The sequence below is a fragment of the Paramacrobiotus metropolitanus genome, unplaced genomic scaffold (assembly GCF_019649055.1).
Source record: "Paramacrobiotus metropolitanus isolate TYO unplaced genomic scaffold, Prichtersi_v1.0 Parri_scaffold0000006, whole genome shotgun sequence".
Taxonomy (NCBI): domain Eukaryota; kingdom Metazoa; phylum Tardigrada; class Eutardigrada; order Parachela; family Macrobiotidae; genus Paramacrobiotus; species Paramacrobiotus metropolitanus.
In genome coordinates this window covers 1,134,106-1,156,145 of record NW_026570226.1, presented here as the reverse complement: position 1 = coordinate 1,156,145, position 22,040 = coordinate 1,134,106, and the positions used below count along the sequence as shown (strand labels likewise).

General features: G+C 41.1%; 3 protein-coding genes and 1 long non-coding RNA gene across 10 annotated transcripts; 3 read left to right on the top strand and 1 right to left on the bottom strand.

The window, feature by feature from the left end:
• The first annotated feature begins 1,281 nt into the window (after window positions 1-1,281).
• On the top strand, window positions 1,282-7,150 carry LOC129581552 (uncharacterized). 4 transcript variants are annotated; one of them, XM_055472691.1, is made up of 7 exons: window positions 1,282-1,650; window positions 1,751-1,837; window positions 2,003-2,532; window positions 3,623-4,027; window positions 4,136-4,640; window positions 4,784-5,760; window positions 5,936-7,150. In XM_055472691.1, the coding sequence occupies exons 1-7, from the start codon at window positions 1,572-1,574 to the stop codon at window positions 6,674-6,676; spliced, it is 3,324 nt and encodes a 1,107-aa protein (XP_055328666.1). In that variant the 5' UTR covers window positions 1,282-1,571; the 3' UTR covers window positions 6,677-7,150. The 4 variants fall into 4 exon arrangements, with proteins under 4 accessions (XP_055328666.1, XP_055328665.1, XP_055328668.1 ...); XM_055472690.1 differs by having other exon boundaries at window positions 1,994-2,532; XM_055472693.1 differs by lacking the exon at window positions 1,751-1,837.
• A 411-nt stretch (window positions 7,151-7,561) lies between these two features.
• LOC129581568 (sorting nexin-14-like) lies at window positions 7,562-11,049 on the top strand. Of its 2 annotated transcripts, none has more exons than XM_055472715.1 (3): window positions 7,562-7,729; window positions 7,924-9,384; window positions 9,565-11,049. In XM_055472715.1, the coding sequence occupies exons 2-3, from the start codon at window positions 7,960-7,962 to the stop codon at window positions 10,975-10,977; spliced, it is 2,838 nt and encodes a 945-aa protein (XP_055328690.1). In that variant the 5' UTR covers window positions 7,562-7,729; window positions 7,924-7,959; the 3' UTR covers window positions 10,978-11,049. The 2 variants fall into 2 exon arrangements, with proteins under 2 accessions (XP_055328690.1, XP_055328691.1); XM_055472716.1 differs by having other exon boundaries at window positions 7,909-9,384.
• Window positions 11,050-11,192: 143 nt separating this feature from the next.
• Window positions 11,193-12,737, bottom strand: LOC129581684 (uncharacterized). Its single transcript, XR_008689527.1, has 2 exons — window positions 12,302-12,737; window positions 11,193-11,806 (listed from the first exon to the last, which is right to left on the bottom strand). It is a non-coding gene; the product is annotated as an uncharacterized LOC129581684 (long non-coding RNA).
• Window positions 12,738-15,539: 2,802 nt separating this feature from the next.
• On the top strand, window positions 15,540-21,786 carry LOC129581683 (T-box transcription factor TBX3-like). 3 transcript variants are annotated; one of them, XM_055472894.1, is made up of 7 exons: window positions 15,540-15,718; window positions 16,767-16,968; window positions 19,585-19,646; window positions 19,780-19,985; window positions 20,489-20,612; window positions 20,746-20,768; window positions 21,072-21,786. In XM_055472894.1, exons 1-7 carry the CDS (start codon window positions 15,664-15,666, stop codon window positions 21,546-21,548), a joined length of 1,149 nt encoding a protein of 382 aa, XP_055328869.1. In that variant the 5' UTR covers window positions 15,540-15,663; the 3' UTR covers window positions 21,549-21,786. The 3 variants fall into 3 exon arrangements, with proteins under 3 accessions (XP_055328869.1, XP_055328870.1, XP_055328871.1); XM_055472895.1 differs by lacking the exon at window positions 15,540-15,718 and adding an exon at window positions 15,750-16,535; XM_055472896.1 differs by lacking the exons at window positions 15,540-15,718; window positions 16,767-16,968 and adding an exon at window positions 17,178-17,516.
• The last annotated feature ends 254 nt before the right edge of the window (window positions 21,787-22,040 follow it).

The following is a 22,040-nucleotide window of genomic DNA, read 5'->3' as shown; positions in this document are numbered from 1 at the left end:
GTGTTTCAAGACAACAGATTTAGCAAACGTGCAGGATGAAAAATTGTTGTGAAAAATGACGGCGCAAAATTAAATGTGCAAACAATTCAAAACTCAGGCTTTAAATCCTCGTCATTAGTAATGTCGTATATTTTTTTGCAATTACGTCATTTCGTCATTTTCAGTTTCTAGTATTCCTTTGGTTTGCCAAAAAACAGATATTACAAAATAAAATGTATAATACCATTAAATTTTCTTTGAATTTTTAAATTTGAAGTTCTGTTATAGTGCCTAACTTCTGTTATAGTGTATTTCTGGCTGAATAAACTTCACTGGTGAACATAATAATAAATTCAATTAGGTTTAAAACATTTTGTGGACGGAGGAATTTTTGAGTTTCTGGGAGAAATAACCAGAGTTCGCAAACACTAGGCTTTCTGAGGTTTGAAAACCTGAGTATAAATATTAGTTTTATCAGAGTATTATCAGAATTACTGATCTTAGTTTTAAGCGTAGTCTTAACCCGAGTGTTCATCTTAGTTCTGTCAAAAGTTTCTGCTGACAAAAAAATATGTTTTTAACAGTGTTTTATGCTTAAAATTTTAGCTATTTGCAAACGTGTCCTGGCAAGCCGAAGCATATTACAAATGGAATGAGGTGTGCTTTATCATCTTGATTTCACTACCGCTGTTGTAGGACTGGGGAGCATCATAATGAGCCTTTCCAGCAATATGTCCAACAATATTCCTTATGTACAGTAGTTTTCAGCAAAGAAATACAAAACTACGAAACCTTGTGGCTCAAGATCACACAAGCTACTGTTTCCATGTCGCTGAATTTTCATAAGGAACTTGTTTTACGATATTGCTGCAGGTGCCAGTATTTCATATTATATTTTAGTTTTCCCGTGGTAAATTGGAACCTTTCGGATATCAGTGGATGTAAACATAAATTTTATCAAAAAAAGAACATTGTGATAACTTGAATGACTTTTTTAAAACATTGATTACCTGATTGCGAAAACCGAATGCAACACACACCAAGAAACCACAAATTCCAATGGATGTCGAGACGTGTACAGCTGTAAACACTGCTACTGAGCGCGAGACGCAAAGTGCGTAAAATGAACCGAATTAAGTGAATAACTCAGATCCCAACCCTCCAGCAGGATTGGATCAGAGCACAGGCACGCGTAGATAAAGAGCATTGATGAATCATGGCATACCGTACGCAGGGGTGGATGGTTCACTTTCTGACAATTTTACCATTACTTTTTTCTTAATCCTAAGACAAAATCATAGTGCACTTTAATAATTCTCGGGTATAATGGGTGTAATATTAATTTCTGTCTTGTGAAATATTCTAGAATCACTTTAAACAGATTTACAGCGTTTTTCGTACTTTTAAAAATTGCTTAGGGCAAAATCCCCTTGTGTGATAGCCTCCGGCCATTTCTGCACCACAACTCGCCGAGGATTTCAGATTTGTTGAACTCGTTCCAAAGTCGACCAAGTGAAGAGAGATTTCAAGTTTCTTTTTGCTTAACATTCTCAACCATGTAGTTTTCCAGCGATTTACTAACTGATGCAACAATGTCTGTTCCAGATTCTTTACATCCTAATCTATTGCAAAATAGCCAGAACGATAAATCTTCCAATTTGAACGTGGGAGGTAAGTCAGAAGATTGTGTGTGCTGTGGCTTGTGGCACGCTGCCTCCATAATGTTTGCATGGCCGCCTTAATATTATTCACGGTGGTTTTTGCGTTTCAGGAAGTCTTTTAACTAACTCCATTCCTAGTGGAAGCCCAAATTTGAATAATTTTGTGGCTCATAATGATATTAAGCTTATTGCCTCAGGTAGCAAACATGCGCGCACAATGGGTACTGGTTTGGCATTTTCGAGAGCTTTCACGCATGGTTCTTGAGATTTTGTCATTAAGCAATTTATACTTGACTTGAAGTACTAAGAATAAGATTACCTTTTATGTCAACATATTCATTTATGTTTTACAGCATCTGCAGGTTTTATTTCTCCTCCTACATTTCCTCCACCTATCGTCAATGCCAAGAAATCCAAGGCATCGGGCAAATCGGCCGTGAATTCCAGCGCTCCGTCTTCCCAGATGCGTTATATTATCGGGAACTCAACGAATGCTGCCCAGTCTCCTTCCTCACCGTGTCGGTCACCTGGATTAGCTATGGTGACCCCAGCCAGCTCATTTGTTGGCGCCCCAGTGGCGCTGGGAGCCCCGCCATCGACGAATGCCCACCGTCAGACCATTATGATTCGACCCAGTGCCTCCAATGCCCCTCTTTCCACAATGTCGCCTTCCCCTACGACTTTGATGCCTATTAATCACGGAAAAGCAGGCGCATCACCCATTAAAGAGGAGAATGCATGGCCTTTTATTCCTCCTGGAAATAACATGGCCAAAACGGGCTTGCACGTTAATGCGCAGACGATTACTGCGCCAAATACGGCTACGACGAAAGTTGTACCCATTCGTCCTGGACCATCGTTGGTTGTTCAGAATCAGTCCAACGTTTCAGTGGTAAGTGCTACTGATTTCGGTAAAATTTATTGTCGGTTTATTGTTTTGGAAAAATGGTTGTTATTAGTTCAAAAATATTTTTTGATTTCGTAATTTGTGGCCACGATGCTTGTTGTGTGTGCTTCGCTGCTTATATCAGTCGTACACAGAACTCAGGCTTTTGCGGCAGTAGCAGTTTACGATTAGAAAAAGCAGATGCACGACTTTTAGATGGCAACTAGGTACAAGCAGTGATAACTCGGCGCTAGCATACAGCGCTAGTTACGGCTCGTACCAAAACCGCGCTTCTGTAACCTCATGTTGCACAGACCACGACAGAACGTAGCAATGGATTGCGCCCGGAGTGGGGAAGTGAAGATTGTCTGGTCTCTGCAAGATAGCGTGCGTAGCGCCGGGAAATAAGCCCCGCCACATCGTGTAGCTGGTATCGGCCAGCTGATTTGCACGCTGCTTGTGAAATGTGTGACGTAAACGGAGCAAAAACAGAAGTGGCAAGTTAGTAGTTCGGTTGTTTTTCAACTTGTAATAGCTGCATAAACTCTACTACTACCAGTACGCAGTTATGATATTTGACCGTTTTATTCTGTACAGCTTAAGCATTGGTCGTTCATAATATGCCAAAAAAAGCCCGGACACTTGTGATGACAATTTTCGCCGGCACAGTGAAGTGTGTAGCTGCATCTGCAAATGCTTTTCTTGAGTGAGAGTAAATAAGTATGTACTGTTGCAGTGTTGCTATCAATAAATTCCTTTTTCAATTTCCGTTTCTTAAAAAAATTTTGTTAATTGAGGTAAACGAGGAAGCAAAACCGCTTTCGTGAGGGTACGCAGCTAATTTTATCTTCTCGAATCGCATTAGTTTTTCATGTTGTTGATTTTGAGGCAGGCGCACATTTTGACAGTGGCTAGTTATTAAAAGGTTTACTTACTTGTATTAATTGCATACTTAATTCGATTTTGAGATTTCCGATTGATTGCAATTACATAGTAAAGTTTGCAGAGTAATACGAGTGACAGTTAATCTACTTGTTGAAGTTAGATAGGTGGAGTTTTCGGGATTGCAATATCTGTACATCGCGTTTTTTGGTAGATCCGCCCGATATTATCGGCGGCTGGACTGCAACAAAATCATGGAAACTTACCGAATAATATTGGACAACCGAATAGTGGTATCGTGCGACAACCCTCACCAACACAGTTCGTATCTTATGCTCCAGCCGTACGAACCCCATTGCTGTTCAGTATGGATCCGGCGCGGTTTTCCAATGGCGTCCACCCTAATGTTGCTGGTATGCCTGCCAGTTCCAATGCCCCATCGACAGTATCCCTTTTACCTACATCCCTTACCCAGCCTTCCACGCCTGTGGGCAGCTCCGCTAAAGTGTTTCCAAAGTCGCCAATTGTAGTTAAAGAAAAGTCTAATGCGAATGCGCGAAAACGCGATGCGAATGCAGTCAAATCAAGGAAACCTAGCGCTGCAAAAATAAAGCAAGAGGTAAATTTACTGTAGAATGTAGTCAGTAAGAGATTTAATGTTGTGTTTTTTGAAATGGGTAATAAGTGAAACAACCGAACGATAAATAATTTTCCCTATTGCCATTAGGTTTCGCACGCTCCATTTTCGTCTTGCGTGCCGACTCCTAAAAACCCCGAAGCCTTATTGAACGGTGTTGGATTAGCGCCGCATGTGCCGGCTTCCTTACCTCCTAAAAGATCACCGGACGGCGATGAAGTTGCTGCGACTAAGAAAAGAATCAAGAAGGCCCATACTGAAGTGGATAAGTCGGACGTGGTGGTGCCGCCTTCTATCTCTCCGGGAGGCGTTGTATCCTCTTCGACTCCGGCGCCGTTGCCGGAAGTGGCCCGTCCATCCTCCAGAACGTCACCTGGTAGAAGTGTTTCCAGCATGGGCGACAACGGTGTAACCGACATTCTATGTCGTGATACTTTGTTAGCCGTATCACCACCTCTTGACGCAATGAATGGCACGAACATTGGATCCACTGAGAACGGAGCAGTGAGAAAGAAAACCCGGTTGATGTACGAAAGTGGAATTAAAAAATTGCAGCAGAACAATTTGGAGCCTGTGGAATCACAGCTTCCCATGGGTAAATCTGAAGTGCTCTTTTAGTGATAATCATTATATTATATATAAAGTGTGATAGTGCAATAGAATCTACGCTAAAGAAGCTAAAACTAAGCGAAATGTGACAGACGCCCTTGTGTTTAGTAATTTGATGGTTTTTTGCAGGATCGGTTTACTCCGAACCGCCTTCCAGTATTCATGTCGAGCAACCAGCGAATATAACTTCAGACATTAAGGAAGAGAAAAAGCCAAGACGACCGAGGAAACCTCGTGAAAAGCCACCGACACCCCGCGTTCCCAAAGCCAGAAAAACGCGGCCTGTTATAACCACAACAAAAGTTGTGCCGCTCGCGTTAACTCTAAAACATACCGAAACAGAGGAACAGAAGAAGCAGAGACTGACAAAATTGGCGAGGAAGTACTTCTCTCTTCCCGATGATCAGCGGCAGTGGCTGGCGGCCACCAAAAGTACCAGTCAGCTAAAACTGATTCGTTGGTTACGGTTAGCGGATGGAGCTTATATGCATGCAGAATCGGCGAGGAATTCAGAAAAGATGGAGCGACTTCGCGATCAAAAAATTCATGCAGTCATGGATCTGGAGAAATTGCAGGCTCCACTTCAACCGCGCTTAGCGCACTTTCTGCACTCCGATGATGTGGCGAAGAAAACTTCGTTGATAAAAAAGATTTGTAATGAGGAAGCACCAACGAAGGGAGAAGTCAAATGGCTGAAAGGGCATTATGAGCGGTTGTGCGATGCTGAGAGGTCTGTAATCCATCAGGGCGATGCTGCACTATTGAGTCCTCTAGACAACTACTTGCCTTTATGCCGAGCTGGGGAGGAGGCAACGAATTCGAGTTCTGCAAGAAGGGATGGCTACAACTTACCTTCCACTAGCAGACATCATGCTGACGAAGTTCCATCGACACCTTCTTACAAGTTGGTGGATTTTAATTCCGTGCAGACTGCCCATCAGTACATCCGGAAATTTCCCGATAGCACCAAAGCCATGGTGGAATTACTCCCTAGTGGTATGCCTTGTGCCGTCGTTCTCCTGTTCCAGCTTCCTAACAGCAAAGCAGTTCATATTAAAAAGAAAATCAAAGCGCCCGAAGGAGGATTCTCGTCTGTAGACGATGCGGTGAGTTGATTTTCTGTTTTTCGTATTGCGCCGTATAAATCGTATTCAGTAGCACCCTGATAAACCATCAGTGCCTGTGCATCTTAGATCAGTCTTTCTGTTTATCTTCAATGTATGTTCCTCTTCTGCTTACCTATCCTTTTATATGCAAGTATGTCATACTTATTTGTTACAGCTAAAAGCCGCTGCATCACTGTTGGATCGCCTTGTTGTGAAGTTTTTGTGCCTGCCTCCTTTCCCGGTCCATGTGCGCTATCCGATTGTGCCCGGTAGTTTGAACGATGATATGAAGGACACTCCGATGGCTTCGGAGATTTCCCGGTGGAACTTTAGCAGGGATATGCATGGGTGGGAAACGGTGCAGTACATTAACGGACATGATCTCCATGTGGACATCGATGATCGCGGTGCGACCAACTCTGATCTCTGTACCGACACTGAGAAGTCTACAGTACAAAGTATGACCCAGAATTATCCCGTTGGTGTAGCGCCCACCGATGAACTGTATAGGAATTTGGAGCAACAAATTCATACACGAACACCCATAAATCTCACGGCGATGGCCAATGATCCTGTAGGGCAGCGGACTTGGCTGAGCTGGGAATGTCGGCACCTGTCACAGCAGTATTTTGATTTGGAAGCATGTCAGAAGCTCCATGAAGCCTGGACGCTGGAGACGGTGAACAGGGTGAGGAGTCTGCAATTGCCTGATTCTAGTTTGGCTCGACTAGCGCGTCTGATGGAACTGACTCAGGATGGCATTAAGAAGCCGAAGATGTGCAGTGCAACAATGAGCAAGACCATTAAATTGGGCGAGCAGGTGAGGGATGTACTGGAATCCTTCAAGAAAGAGCGACCCATGACGCGGAGAAAACGAGCGGCGGCGGCTGCACGCAGCCAGCTGCTGGAGAGATGAGACGTGTGGATGCGGGAGAAGTCTATTTGGTTAAAGAATGGATCTATATTATAGCCTGTACTTCGGATAGCCTGGAGCCGTGGATCTCCGGAGTAGAAATATTAATTCACATATGTCTTCGCAGTTCCTGTTTCTTCCGTTTTTGTTATTTTGTCTGTATGGTGTTATTGTTGTCTTGAAATTTAATCGTTTGAGAAGTATTGGTTTGTAAGCAGAACGATTCGTTGCAGTTGTTGATGGAGATTAGCAGTTTATAGTTTTTAAAAAATGGTGACTATCACTACTGTGCCAGAAAAAGCTGTCTATCAAAATATTCTCAGCATTTGATGGCAATTACTTAATCTCTTTCTCCCTCGTTGATGTCTCTTTTGCAATTTTATGCTTATCGTTTGGTTGGAGATTTGACTTTACCATACACTGTTATGTAATGGAACTTTGTATTGTAAAATATGCAAATTTAGTAAATTGAGACGATGATCGCATTAATGACTTTTATCACATTGGTGCAGCATTTTTTGTGGATAAGCTGATTCATCATAAAAATATGGAACTACTTACTCTGTAGAGTGTAGACTATTAGGCAGCATCGCGCCAGCTACTGCGAAAACTAAAACATTGCGCCTTGCAAATAGGCAAATCCAACTTCTTATTCAAGCAGCTGAATAGCTGATTGACCAGTAATGGCCTTCGTGACTTTTAAATCGTAAGTATCAGGCCTATCCATGAACTCTCGCAATATTTTGAAGTAAACGGAATTTTGAAGGATTGAAATAAGGGATGAGTCGGATGACTACGAGTATCGATTGTTGAAGTGCGAATACTGCAACAAATAAATACTTCACTTTAACTGGTATCAACATGCTCGTAGCTAACGCTTACAAAATACGATTCTTTCACGACAATGGCTGTTAGTACGATTAGCTTTGGTGTTTGAACTGTTGCTCAACAGTGACAACAAATTATTTTGTTGTCTTTAGTCTTTACAAATCTGTTTAAGTAATTTTCTGTATTGGAAATCAATGGGAAACGATTTTTTGACCCACTTGTAAAGTTGTAAGTGGCACTGTAGCATTATGCCTGCTGTTAATTTTGTATCGATGTAAGACAGATGCAACCTAACGTGTTTTGTTTTCCAACACGCTGCCAGTACTCTATTCATGCTTGAGCTTCTACACTCCTTTTCGAAAAGCGTGGCTAATAAAATGCACATTATATTTTTTATTTCACCTTAGGCCCTTGGTTTACAGATAGCTTTGGAAATGTGATGTTGACAAATTTCCGCCATGGAAAACATGTGGGAGTACTTGGAAAGTGCGCTGGTGTACAGCAAAGGAAAGCCATTCTCGTCGTTGCAGCAGATCTTCTTCTGTGCTGTCGTCGTAACGACATGCATCAATATCTTCCACTGTGGCTTCTTCTGGACTGTGATATTTGTTTTGGTGTCTGCATTCCTGGGTGGGGCGACGTTTCTCCTCATTGTGGATGAGTCCAATGGAGGAATTGTGGCGGAAATTCGTAAACTTGTTAAACTGCTCCGTCTGTATCCATCATTCGCCTGGCTGCAGCGCTTTTTTCCTGAAGTGGAAGCCCCGAAACCGGCATACTCCGGAGCGAGTCGAGCCAGTACAACGATCGAGCGCACGGGATTATCGAGTGTCAGTTTGGAGCGAATTTATCCATGGATGAATTTGCATGCGCCCAAAGTGTTGGACGATGCACTGACGCGATTTTTCGAAATTATTATTAATCAGTATGTGATTAAAGACTGGTATCATCTGGTGCAAGTGCGAAAGAATTTCGTTACGGAGATACGCTGGGGACTGCGATTTAGTGCAAGTCGGTTGGCACGTAAACTTTCCTCGGCGGATTTCACGCGGTTAATTCACGAGAAAACCACGCGCGCCGTTGTCAGTCACATCTCCGTGTATTTGCAATTGCGCCATTTGGCGAAAACTTCCCACGAAACGAATTTGGAAGCCTTACTGAAGAAGCATGAAGAATTGTCGCATCCGGCTCTGAAATCAGAGGGCGACGAGGATTTTTTCTACTATAATATCTCGCGAAAATTACTGTTATCGCTGCTGCCGCGCGAGTATCGCCGGTTTCCGGCGTCCGTTGCGGTTTTGCGTGAAGTATTGATTGAGATGGTGTTGAAAGTCGCCGTGGAGAGTTTCTCCGAACCATCCCGAATTAATTACCTGGTGGCTGTGGGACTCAGTTCTCTGGGACAGCAAGCGGAAGCCGCCACGGTGGAAACGGAAGACGTCGATTTGTCGCCGGTGCCGTTTTTAAAAAATCTCGTGAATGACGATAAACAGCCGAGTACGATTCAAAAAGTGCCGTTTAGACAGATCCTGAAAGAGACCTCGTTGAAGAATATTTTTGAGCAGCATCTGAAAGCGCTGGGATTAGAGGATTTCTACCGTATCCATGAATCGATGGAATGGATTAATAAATTTCTGGATAGTGCAGTGCTGGGAGAAGCCGCGATGAAATCCACCTATGCTAGTGTGGCCAAGTTGAAAAAGGAGATTGAGGCAGCCCGGGTAAAAGGGTATGCATTTCCGGCCGGGTTTGTGGAAGATGTTGAGGATGTGGTAAAAACCGGCATCAGTGGAGTTCCAAAATTGCGCGGTTCATCGGCATGGAAAGAAACGTGTAAACTCCTAATTTCGTTGATTGAAAATATTTTAGTGCCGGGCTTTCAGGTACGTATGCTTTTGAATTCTAAATTTTTAGTATGCATAGGCTATACTGTTATTAAATTTCTCGACTTTTTAATGTTCTACATTTTACCTAGCGTTGCAAATCTGTTCCCACAACTTAAATAATTTTTAAAAAATTTTAGTACGCAATTTTTGCTGATGCAAAGTTTTTTCTTTATTTAGGAAACGCGGTTGTATCATCACCTTTTGATTCCTCCAACCGAAGAGATTTCTAAACGACGCAGACGGGCGTTGCAGCAACGTTCTCGTCAGGACAATCCGGCTTCCTTTCAGCAGTTGAGCGAAACCGTCCGCGGAGCTTTTAAGGATGTCCCTCCGGTGGTAGAACGGCAGGATTTGTATGACGAATTCGACGGGCAATCGCAGTTCCCGGAAGACGACTTCGTCGATGATCTGGATAGTGAAAATCAGTTCAACGAGGATGCGCTGGGCTCTACACTGCGTGATTTGTTGTACTACGATTTAACTGTCAATCGCGCTGAGCGGCGCAGGGACGACCGCGGAAATGTTTTTATGGTGTTGAACATTATGATACTCGATCGCGGCCCTTTGAGTCCAGATCAGGGAAAAGTGTGGTCAGTACAGCGGAAATATTCAGAGTTTTATATTTTGGATGCCAAAATTCGCGAATTCCACGGAACACTGGACGCGTCCAGCTATCTTCCTCCGAAACGCGCTTGGTTTGCGCCTACATTGGAGTATCTCCAGATGCATGTGGGGAATTTCGAGCGGTTCTTGAAATCGTTGATCAAGGAACCCAAATTACGATACAGTCAAATGCTGTACACGTTTCTGGCTACTACGGTTGAATTTGATGCATCATCCGGTTTTCCCGATCTTGGACTGAGTCGAGTGATGCGATCCGTCCCTCAGATACTGCAGTCTGAACGCGGCCAGAATGTTGACACCTTCATAAGGTCCTTATTGAACTCTGCATTGCCACAGACTGGAAAAAATTTTAAATCAGCCAGTGAAGTGTCGCCCAGCCCTTCTGATTTCGTTGAAATCGTCGATTCCCAGCAGTCGTATCAACGGTTGCACGATATTCCTTTCGATCTGCCAGATGCGATGCTGCAGTCAAAGGGCACAGAGAATGCGCATGATTTGGAAGATATTTTTGATCAGCTAATGTATCTTCTGAGCACAGTGGCGCAGATTGACCCGGAACTGCTTGGATTATTTGTTTGTTGTAAGAGTTTCGCGAAGCCGGTTGTGGGCGACGGTTCTTACTCTCTGGTGGAAAAATTTGTAAATTTCTTCAAGCAGCCTAAACAGTTGACCTTTCTCGTTGATTTGCTATCGGACGCGTTAACCGGAGCGTACCCTCCAGTTGACAGTGCGGAAAAGGAGCGAAGGGCGTCGGCGGCTCTTGATCTGCTGAACATGGTGATGGACAACCCGATGGTGGAAGTGATGTGCGGGAAAAACGCAGAAAATGTTACGAAACTGTTGTTTGACATGGTCCAGTACCGGTTGCTCAATAAACGTTTAGCGCTAGTTTTGCTTGATCTAATTATCGAAGAAGTATTTCCAGAAGTCGATTCCATGACTGCTTGCTATGTGGATGAACCGTGATCTTCCTATATAAAACATTTTTAGTTTTTACTTGTTATTAACAAAAGTTTTGCATTGAAAATAAAAAATTTGTCTTAAGTGATTTGTGCTGACCGATATCGCTTGTTCGACACGATAGGCAATTATGATGAAATTGTGAGGGTTCAGAGTGGTCAGGGGATGTGCTGTACTGTCTGTCTAAACTACTGCACGTAAACGAAGCGTCTGCGTCTGACTGGATACCGGTATCTTTACTCATCTTGATCTTCTGATACATAGATCTAAACTCATGCAACTCCCAAGGTCTAACAGCAGCCTTGAACTGCTTATATACTTTCTTGCTGCACATCAGAATGTTCTAGAACAGCGTGCATGCGTCAGCATGCACCGGAAATAGACAGTGCCAAATATGTAGATCGCAGAGCGCGACTCTACATTGCTCTCCTTTCAAAAGAAGATCGTCCTCGATCATGATTAGTTTTAATTATTTTGTTAATAATATTATGTAAGGTTATTAAACAAAATTAATCAATTCCATTCCGAATCGACAGTCCAATCCGTGAGTAAACCAGCCAAAACCTCCCGAACAGGAAAACTGATCCGCAAGGGAATTTTATTTAAAAATGCAGGTGTTGTAGACTCCAAATCTGTTGTACCGCGACGTGGCTAACTTCCCTTGAGGAGATGAGATGAGGCGATGGTATGAGCACCTCGTAGAAAGGTCATCCAAGTGTGGTGTCTAGAATTAAGTCTTTTTTGAAAAAATTCAAGAATTTACCGAGCTGTGTGAAAAATTTGTAGAGACGATTTTGATGCAGTTGATGACAGAAGTAATGAGAGGCACTGTTGGCTGCAAAGAGATGATGGGTATAGCATTGTAAGTTGTTAATCGCGAACAGTTCATGGGTTGGCTGTCATAACTAAAACGCAGATCAGACTTGGTTGTAAATCTGAGACGCATGCAGTGAAAGAAAAAAATTAAGGTTGACCTTTTGCTAGTAATAACAGATCAGTAAAAAATGCCATTTAACCTTGACATTACCAATGATAACACCCGTACCGCCAAGACATAACTGGGCAATAATCGCACTCAGTATTCTGAGATTTAACACAACGACCAGCAATGGCCATCAAAATTCAAGAAACATTCTCGGCAAAATTGGCCGATAAAAACAAAATCAGCGGAGCAATCAACCTCATTAAAACTTAATGAGACAATCCACAATTATGAGGGTAATCAGTGGTACGGAATGCGTATCTTTAAATGTGTAGCTCAACCTGAGCAAAACAGAAAACGAAGAAGAGACGAGAAAAAAAATATCACTCATCGATTTTTCTTACTGACCAGATGTTCTATCCTCCAGAGGGGGCTACAGATGTGAGGGTTCAGAGTGGTCAGGGGATGTGCTGTACTGTCTGTCTAAACTACTGCACGTAAACGAAGCGTCTGCGTCTGACTGGATACCGGTATCTTTACTCATCTTGATCTTCTGATACATAGATCTAAACTCATGCAACTCCCAAGGTCTAACAGCAGCCTTGAACTGCTTATATACTTTCTTGCTGCACATCAGAATGTTCTAGAACAGCGTGCATGCGTCAGCATGCACCGGAAATAGACAGTGCCAAATATGTAGATCGCAGAGCGCGACTCTACAAAATACAGTGCATCGGAAAGACAACCCTGAAGACGAGGCTGAAGCAATTGTATGATAAAATAACGGGGAAAATACTTACTAATATTGTTGATGGTGTGACTAAAAAACTACGGGGGGAAGTAGTGTTCGGTTACGGCTCTATTGAACTTTACCTGGCTATTTTACGTTCAAATATTCTTCTGTAATAATGTTACCTCGACTGTTCTGCCATCTGGATGTTGTTTTGTTTTGTTATTCTTATTTTATTATCTGACCAGACTAGCGAGTGCCTCAGGGTTTGTCTGCTCGTGAATAGACTAAACTAAACAATACGAGTATAACCGATATTAGCCATTAGACGCATTAAAGAGTAGTGCTAAATAGAAGGATGCTATTTGCCCTATTCCACGGCTAGTAACGGAACTAATAATTAAAGCATGTGTTTATGTAAAAGAAATCAAATGTTTCTTCCTTGTGTATGGGCTCCGGTTCTTGTTCGTAGTTCTTTTTCGTAGTGGCTAATTCAAAAAAGTTGTAAAATATTGAACGATAGAAGAGTCTCAAGTTATGTGAGCTGACCGGAATTTCTTAAGCGTTGCAGTAAACAAAACAAAAACTCTTTTCACGAATTGTTGCCTTTGGCAAAGCCGGTTAAGAGATGGATTTCGCAATCTCATACGCTGGATCGATAACTCAAAGCCTCCAAAACAATTCATCATAAAAACAAGCATAATTTTAGCGTGACTGCTGTGTCTGTTATAACAGCTGCATTACAGTGCTATCAGACAGCGGTATCCAGTGTGCACTAGCCGATTCGATCCGCTAAACCATAATTACAACACAACATAATGAAATAGTTTGAAACACTGCAATTACATATATTTGGAAACGATAAGGTTGTGATTAAATAACGTAATAGTCTAACAGAATATAACCAAAATTTGTCATCATGCCGAGCTGTGTTATTTTCGTTTGTGTTTTGATCATTGTACCAATCACTGAAATCCAAGGGAAACCAAGCAGCGAACGAGCGTCTCTTCCGGCAACAGATCTGGGACCAAGAATTTATTGCGTTAATGCTGTCACGGCGGCGGAAGGTGATACGTGCAAAACTATCGCGAATGCTGCCCATATTTCAAACGTGGACAAAATAGCCATAATTAACCCGCACATCCCATGCAGCGCAACATCCCGCTTGAAAGTTGGAACCTGCGTATGCCTTCGGGAATGCATGGTAAAATTTGGGAAATCAACTTTAAGTACCTATATCACGTTGCAGTAGAGAAAATAATATAACAGCTGACGAGTTTAGTATTTGTCAGTGCGCGCAATTTGTACAAATTTGTAAAATGATAGTAAAACACCGTATGTACTTTTAGATCTATAATATAAAGGAGAAAGTTAATTTTTCAAGTTAATGATGGTTAACAAACAACAGCTAGCCATCGACGTAGGATCATAAATGCACCAGCATCGATATTTCTGTTTCACATTTAATCAACGAACTATACACACTTTGTGTATTGTGCTAGTATTTTCTGACACACCAATTTAAACTGTTTTATTTAGGTGTGCGGCCAAGCAATAATAAATCTGAGAACGTGCAAGCGGACTTCTTAAAATTTGTTTATCCTCGATGGCTGGGACGAATTGTTTTGGACAAATAAGAATAAAAAGACGTGGACAATTCACTACCAAGCCGGATAAAAAAATTGTAGTAGAATATTAGTGGATACATAAGTGACTGTTCCGGAACCCTCCCAGATCAGAATTCAAAGCTATTTACAGCTAGCTGTGTACAAAATATAGATATTGTAAGTCGTAGCCGACTTGTTGCACGCTGTAAATACTTGTATAATTGCAATCAGACTTGTAGCATACTGTAAATACTTGTATAATTGCAATCAAGTGAATCAACTTCATTAAGTTGGCTTCAACTATTGTACATATCTTCTGGAAGTTGGAATCTTGGGGTTCTGGGCTGAACCCATACTTTAAGCAATCAGCCACATTTCGGTGGTGGTTTAACTATTATCAATTGAAGCATAATGCATGATATCTCAAATTTTCGGAAAATTAATTAATTTTTCCACGCAGTTCAAGAATGTTTATAATGTATATTATTCTTGTTTATTTTCAAAAAGGTTTATATTTTAAAGCATGCACTCAGTACTCCGAAAGTTAAGATAGGTACAATGCTGACGGGAACAATGCCTTTTAGTGGTTGTACAGTACATATGCACAGTCACATAATAAAAGTTTTGATATACAACGCGTAAATGCGGCATATGTCCAGAAAATATGTATAATCATATTGGGAATAAATTTAAATCGAATTCTCTGCACGAGATTATATCTATACATAGACCGTCATTAACTTTTGAATGCCGATACGTGTTGCGTTATCTTCTATAGCAAACACTAGTGTACAAGTACCCCGGCCGTACCTACCGATAACATAAAGAGATTCACAGGAAAGTTGAGAAACAATAAAGAAGTTAGTTTTAAATGATAACTTAATTAGAGCGAGGTTTATTGCTCTTCCAAATCTGGCGGAACAAAATCTGAATAGTTTGTGTAGTTATAAACCAAATTTCAGGCAGTAATACAAATTTTTGCACAAAATAAATTATACTTTTAGAGTTATCCCGAAGTATCATGATTCTCATGAATATCTGCACTTTTACTGCTATAGCCTGCAATTATGCTGAAATGCTAATGAGCTTGACAATTTACAACCTCACTTCTTTGGGAAGCCTGGTTTCTTGCAAAATTCATGTGTGGTGTCTGGAAGATGGATCTGCACTGATAAAATATCTAGATATGATTTCATCATGATCTCGACAGGCGATACCAAACCATAATAAAACGTTATTCTTCTGCAGCCACAGATTTTATAAAGTACCTATGCACTACGACAGCGCCACAAATTATCAGCGCTATTTTTTTATAGGTAATTTTTATTAAATAAATACAAATTGTTTTGTTAAAACACATAATGTTTACGCAGATAGGCCATGGGCAGTCAATATAATAAGAAGTTGGTTGTAGAAATTTCGTGCCAGCCATCATGGGTCCGGATCCGAAATATGTGACCTTTGAATATCGCAATGCTATGATATTGTGTAAGATGTATTGTACAATATCTATGCACACTGCAGTATGTCTCATCAAGCGGCTTTGCTCTAAAGTTTGGGCATATGTTTCCCCGCTATCGACCCGTATCGCCATAAACAATTTGTTGTACTACACACGCAAATAATTTTGCCGTTATAGATTTGCAGTGCCGTTATAGAAGAAGCTCCTGTTATCCAGTTTTTCGCCTTTGAAAAGCTGAAGTTTCTACTGAAGCTGAAGCTTTGTACTGAAGTTTCGTAAGAAATACAACCACTGCCAACCAGTACAGCGCTCCATTTCAAAAAATTCTTTCTTTGCTACACTTCGCATGATTTATTATTTAATTGTTAAATAAAAAATACCACGTACGTACGTCCCTACATCATACAGTGGTCTTAATCGTCTTTATAATTCAGAGGTACAAACTTTCTTATGATGTTTATGATGTCAGTTGCTTCGTACGCGGTTTACAATCAGGTGGACGCTGCCGCCTGGCGTGATTCGCTGCCGATTTGACTAAGCAGAAGACAGACGGCGGGACTTCGCGCCACTGTGGCATAAGCAGCAACTGTTCACTTGCGAGTCGACTTGTGAGACTTGTGACCAATTCGTCCCTGCACCAAAAAATTCATTTCCTAAATTTTCCCTGATTAATTGCAGTTCAGTGCTTACCTTACCGTGCGTACGAAATTTGAGCCAACACACTTTGTTCGACTTAAAATATTTTACACACTGCATTTAGCGCTTGGCACTGGCGGGCACTTTTTAGTACCCTTTTAATTGTTGCAACATCAATCAAAATGTATCAAAGGCAATCGCATGCAGGTATGGATTCAAAGTGGGCGATACAGTGAGCCAGCTTTCTATCGATATCGCTGTTATAATTATCATAGTACTTGTTGTACAGTTATTAAATACTGTGCTGTACCTGTAATATACAGCACTGTATTCTGTATTTTGATTTGATTCTTTGGTTGTTGCATTTAATAATCCTACCCGCATTTTGTATGGGGTGTTCATCCCGTTATCATAACCGCGGGTTTGCTGATTTTGTAGGTGGACGAACATACGAAGCCCCTTTTTTCCAGCCACCGCCCGTTCAGACGCCGGTAAACTACATACAAGCCAGCCTAGGAACATTGTCATACCTGCCGACGTTCCAGAGCGACACATCCGTTAAGCTGACGCTGGAGAACAAGTCCATGTGGGACACCTTTAACAAGCAAACAACGGAAATGATCATCACAAAAACCGGCCGGTCAGTGAGCTGATGTTATTATTTTCGTAGTTGCTGTGCAAATATATATGCTTTTCGACAGCACCTTTATGTCAGTTCATACTTATTACACCTCGTACGAGTGCTAAAAAAATGCATTTATCGAAATAGAGTACAGTACATCGCATAGTAGTTAAGATACAGCACTTAAATAATTCAGTTGGTGAGAAAATCGAGAATAGTGAGAAATAGAGAAGAACTGTTAATCGTGTGAGTCGGTGTGACCGAAGACTTTTGCATTATTTACGTTTAGGATCCAAACAGATTTCCTGTATTCTCTGACTGACACAGCTTGCAGATTATTATAATGTTTTATTTTAGTTCACATATTAATGTAAGTTATTACCAGTGAATGCTCCAAGAGCAAAAAATTTTTCTGTGTTTTGGAAGTTTTAGTGCCAGTCTTTGATTACCAGTTTCAAAAACTTCTTAATATCTGTTTTGTACACTGCACTGTCCGTATCAACCTTTATTGAGTTCCGTGTGCTGTTATGCGGCGAAAAACCCCTAATGACAAATCACGGGAAAAGGTACGCATAACCTGTGTGTTTTCCCCATATACTCGAGTATGGATGTTGCGGTGCAGACATAAAAATGTATCATGACATAATCAAGTCCATCGTAGGAAGTATCGTTAGTGTGTAATTAGAGAGACGCAAAGGTTATATATTATTACAGACCGAGGCGGTGTCTCTGTTGTGCCACTAACGACGAGAGGCACAAAAGGCATTGGTAGAAAACTTCCAAAATGTTGTGGAGTTTTCGAAGAAGATAATTTTGTTGTTTTTGCCAGTTCTTTCATTGAGATCACAAAAGGAGGTCGGAGCCGCGACAGCAATGGTCCTTTTAGTATGATAACAAAAGCCATACGCCGACTAATTACTCCCCAGTGTTTTGAAGCAGGCGCCTTGTTTGATTAAGCACTGGCGTCTGCGCCTGGATGCCAGTTTCACTGTAGATCTTAATTGCATCAGATGAAAATGAGTCTGTAAATTAACTGATATACTTCTTCTGTACTTGCTCTGTATCGGCGGGAGTCCTGCACCAGCCAGTCGATCAAGATACGTGTTAATAGTGTCTGCATTAAACGTTGGAGCTGGTAAATTCTGAAGCAACTGATCGCAGATAGTAAACAATACCGATGCCAGTTTTATGAAGTTATGAACTTTTGTGGCATCAGAAATTAACCTATTTTTTACACCCGATAGCAAACTGGTAACCTTTCTTTTATTGAAATAGTGGCCTTTGTGACCTTGTCAGTTATCGCATTGTGCATTCAGGATACGCCTATGATGTAATACCCACGCATATATAATTTTGCCAGGGGTCATTAGCCAAATTCAAAATCATTTCAGGAAATGTCCTTTCCTTTCTGTATTCAGTAAAGTGTAACGATATACGGATTTGATGAGGCGCTCACCTTTACACTTCTGCAGATTGATTTTATGTGCCTAATGCAGTCGAAACTGATTGAAACTAAACGTAACCTTTACATGTGGGTACCGGTTCTTATTTTCTGGAAGTGAGCCCTTGTTAATCGAACTTTTTGAGGCTATTCAAATTGCGTGTCGCCTTTTGTCCTTACCCGGTTTCGATAAAACGAGCGCGCATTTGAACTCTGGACAATGGTCACCAAATGTCTGATCGACTTGAATTAGCCACGAATTTTAATTTGCAATATAAAAACCTTTTTTAGTTTTATTTGTCGTGGTACGTTAAAATGTTGAGATAATTCGCGCGTTAGCGATAACATAGCAATTTGCATTAAAGTTACGCTGCACCGTAGTTGACCATGCATATATTTGGCATTTGATAATTCGTAAATTATGAGAATGCAGAAGCTTATTCCGCTTGAATGAATGCCGAAAGGTATGGCATGGTATTTTCACCTTCCTGGCTGTCCATAGTCGTTCAACGAGGAACAATTAACGTCCTGATTAGCGCTATCTTTGATGCAGCATAGCGCATGCGTTAAACGGTGTCCGCCGTGTTGGGTACCGTCCCAGAACTACTTTTAAAGCAGATTAGTTTATTGTGGCATAAAAATTAATGTTGGTATCCACACTTCATCAGCTAACTTGATCAGGACTGTCCGATTGTCTGCGCCACTGTATTTATGTTGTTAAGGGACGAGTCGGCTGTGAGTTGGTCAATCAGTGTTTAGTCGGATGACATTACCGGTAATCCGTCGGCAACCACTGTCAGCCGGCAGGATTACTCAAGCTGATAGTTCCCCACGATTTATGAGCGCCCGGCATTGATTGTAGCGGTCGGATAACTACTCGTACTTACTACTAGTACAGACAATAGATTGATTAAGCCGAAGGCAATACTTATTTTTTAAAAAAACCTTATGTATTTGAGCAACTGACATAAGTATTCAAAACACACTGAAAATTTTATTCGCAAACAGACAATAAGAATTTTTACCATAGTTATTGTTTATCAAATTACGTGTGGATGGGCATAGTCATGCAATATACATATTTGCACGGTTGCATCTTGTACTTGTTCGTAATAAAAAAATGTGAAGTAGAAAAATGTTGCAGGAAGTGGTTTGGCAGTTTCCGGTTTAAAAAACATCTGTTTGCATTGCAGGAGGATGTTTCCTGTTATAAAGGTCAGCATAAGCGGACTGGACAAAAGCACCCGTTATTTCGGTACGTCAACGTTTTTAGTGTAAATACCGATGTGATTAATATACGTTGTACTACGTAGTACGTACTATAACAAGGATTTAAGTGCTGTCAATTTGCCAGTATGCTTTGACAAATTTGTTATTGCGAATTTTAGTAATTATGGACATGGTGCCAGTGGACGACGTCCGGTATAAATTCCATAACTCTGAATGGCTGGCGTCAGGGAAAGCTGACCCGCACTTTCATGGACGCTTTTATATTCATCCGGACTCACCGGCAGCCGGCAGTCAGTGGATGCGCCAACCCATCTCCTTCCATAAAATCAAGCTGACCAATAATAATTTCGATCAAAATGGTCAGGTGGGTTTTGTTCCCATCCATAATCAAGACGACACTTACTGGTGTACTGTGCTGATCAGAAAAGCACAACATTATTCCATTTTAATTGCCTACAGTTACAGTTCAGGCTGTTATTCATTGCCGAAAGTATTTTTGTAAATATAGATAATACACGTTTGCAAGTTTACTTTACACAGACGAACACAACAGATTTTTGTGGTTTACTGAAATTAATAACAGACGAATGTTTTTAAAAATTTGAAATGCATTTATCCATATTTTTGAGCGTTTAGAACTTTAAGATACCTATTCGTCACTGAAAACATGTTTTTGTAAAACTGAATGATGAAACCAGAGCATGTACTTAGGTCTGGTCAACTTTTAAGCCACATTAGTTTTATAGCGCAGTGAATGTCCGTATCTTCCACCCATGTATGTACAAAATAGCTTCAAAATTTAGCTCTTCCTAATCCATCGGAAACAATTAGCGTTTTCATGCCATTAATACTAATCTTGTCTTATAGATTATCCTCAACTCAATGCATAAATACCAGCCGCGAATTCACGTCATCCGAGCCGATGATTTAGCCTCCTTTAATTACACCGCTTTCAACATTTTCACATTTCCGGAAACGATGTTCATCGCCGGTACGTCAGCGCCGTATTAAGCGCTTTATTAATAGATCTAATAACATGAAAGCTTTTAACTTGAGCGATTACATTAATACTCGATATTACGGCACACGCACTTCGCTAATTCATTTTTGGTTCATTTTTGCAGTGACCGCTTACCAGAATGAACAGGTACGCATTTTACGGCTATCATGATGCCTATCCGAGCATCTATAGATATCTACAGTACATGTACCTTGGCGGTTTCTTAACATAACTCATAATCAATCGAAGCAAACTATGGAATTAAAAAATTTGATTAGCGACGTGCGTAATTATAGACTACCTTAATACAAAGATGTATTGTTTGTTTGTGTCGGGACTAGCGTAAAAAAAGATTATACAGATTTATTTAATAAGGAAAGAGCATGTCATGTAATATGTAACTATGAATTCTTGCTCGTGTTGTCTAAGAAAATTATGACTTGACTGCAGATCACCAAATTGAAAATCGATAACAACCCTTTTGCCAAAGGATTCCGCGATCTGCGAGACTACAAAAAAGCCGAAGAACACGTGTGGATTGGCAAAAGATCACGAAGCGGAAGCGATCATCAGCTTGAAGACGACGACATCAACGATCCGGCAATCAAAATTGCCAAATTTGGTCCAAGAAGCGCAGATGACCGGCCTAGTATGACGCCTATCCCAGATTCGACCTCCAATCACCATCCAGCAGCTTATGCACAACTGGCGGGATTTTGTCCTCGCACTCCTAACCCGACCGGGGCGTTGCCGTCTTCTGCCTGGCAGCAGCAATATGCGGCACACACTTACATGAGCTACCTCTGCCCACCGGCAGCATCGTGGATGTTTTCCCGATTTCCTCTGGCTCACTGTCCGTCAAATTATTCACCGTCATTCGAACACACGGGAAGCCTGGGAAATGGACTGGGATTCCCTCAACTATAATTAATGGTATATTTTTGATTTTTCTGTTCCATATCCATGATTCGATACCAAAGAAGTCGTATTTATGTTAAAATTATCCACGTATATACATATTGCTGTCATCAACTTACACGAACACGAAATGACAGTGAGTTGTTTCACAAATTTCTGATATTATATCAGCCAACACAACTTTTGTCAGATTATGACGAGCACTTTGAAATTTCAGAGCCCTAAACTCACACCAGTTTTATTTTAATTAACTTAGAGAACTTTGTACACGTGGAATAAATTATATTTTTACCGGTAGATCGGTGAACGCAGTGCTATTCTACTCTTACAGTAAGTCTACTCTAGGCAAAGAAACGCGTAAATCCTTCAGAGTACAGATAGTCGTGCTTCGACTAGTGACAGGCACCGGATACTGATAGTTTATGTTGCCTTCCTGATAAATTATTGTGTAAAAATTACTCAATTTTACACCGAAAGGTCTCGTATAAGTTGTAACTACTC

Bases quoted from the DNA above. Each gene is read 5' to 3' on its own strand.
- LOC129581552 (XM_055472690.1), top strand. From the start codon at position 1,572: ATGTCTGTTCCAGATTCTTTACATCCTAATCTATTGCAAAATAGCCAG. The intron at 2,533-3,622 runs GTAAGTGCTACT...GTTTTTTGGTAG, and splicing joins ATCAGTCCAACGTTTCAGTG to ATCCGCCCGATATTATCGGC. The intron at 5,761-5,935 runs GTGAGTTGATTT...TATTTGTTACAG, and splicing joins TCTCGTCTGTAGACGATGCG to CTAAAAGCCGCTGCATCACT.
- LOC129581568 (XM_055472715.1), top strand. From the start codon at position 7,960: ATGGAAAACATGTGGGAGTACTTGGAAAGTGCGCTGGTGTACAGCAAA. The intron at 9,385-9,564 runs GTACGTATGCTT...TTCTTTATTTAG, and splicing joins TTTTAGTGCCGGGCTTTCAG to GAAACGCGGTTGTATCATCA.
- LOC129581683 (XM_055472894.1), top strand. From the start codon at position 15,664: ATGGGTCCGGATCCGAAATATGTGACCTTTGAATATCGCAATGCTATG. The intron at 15,719-16,766 runs GTAAGATGTATT...CTGATTTTGTAG, and splicing joins TCGCAATGCTATGATATTGT to GTGGACGAACATACGAAGCC. The intron at 16,969-19,584 runs GTCAGTGAGCTG...TTTGCATTGCAG, and splicing joins ATCATCACAAAAACCGGCCG to GAGGATGTTTCCTGTTATAA.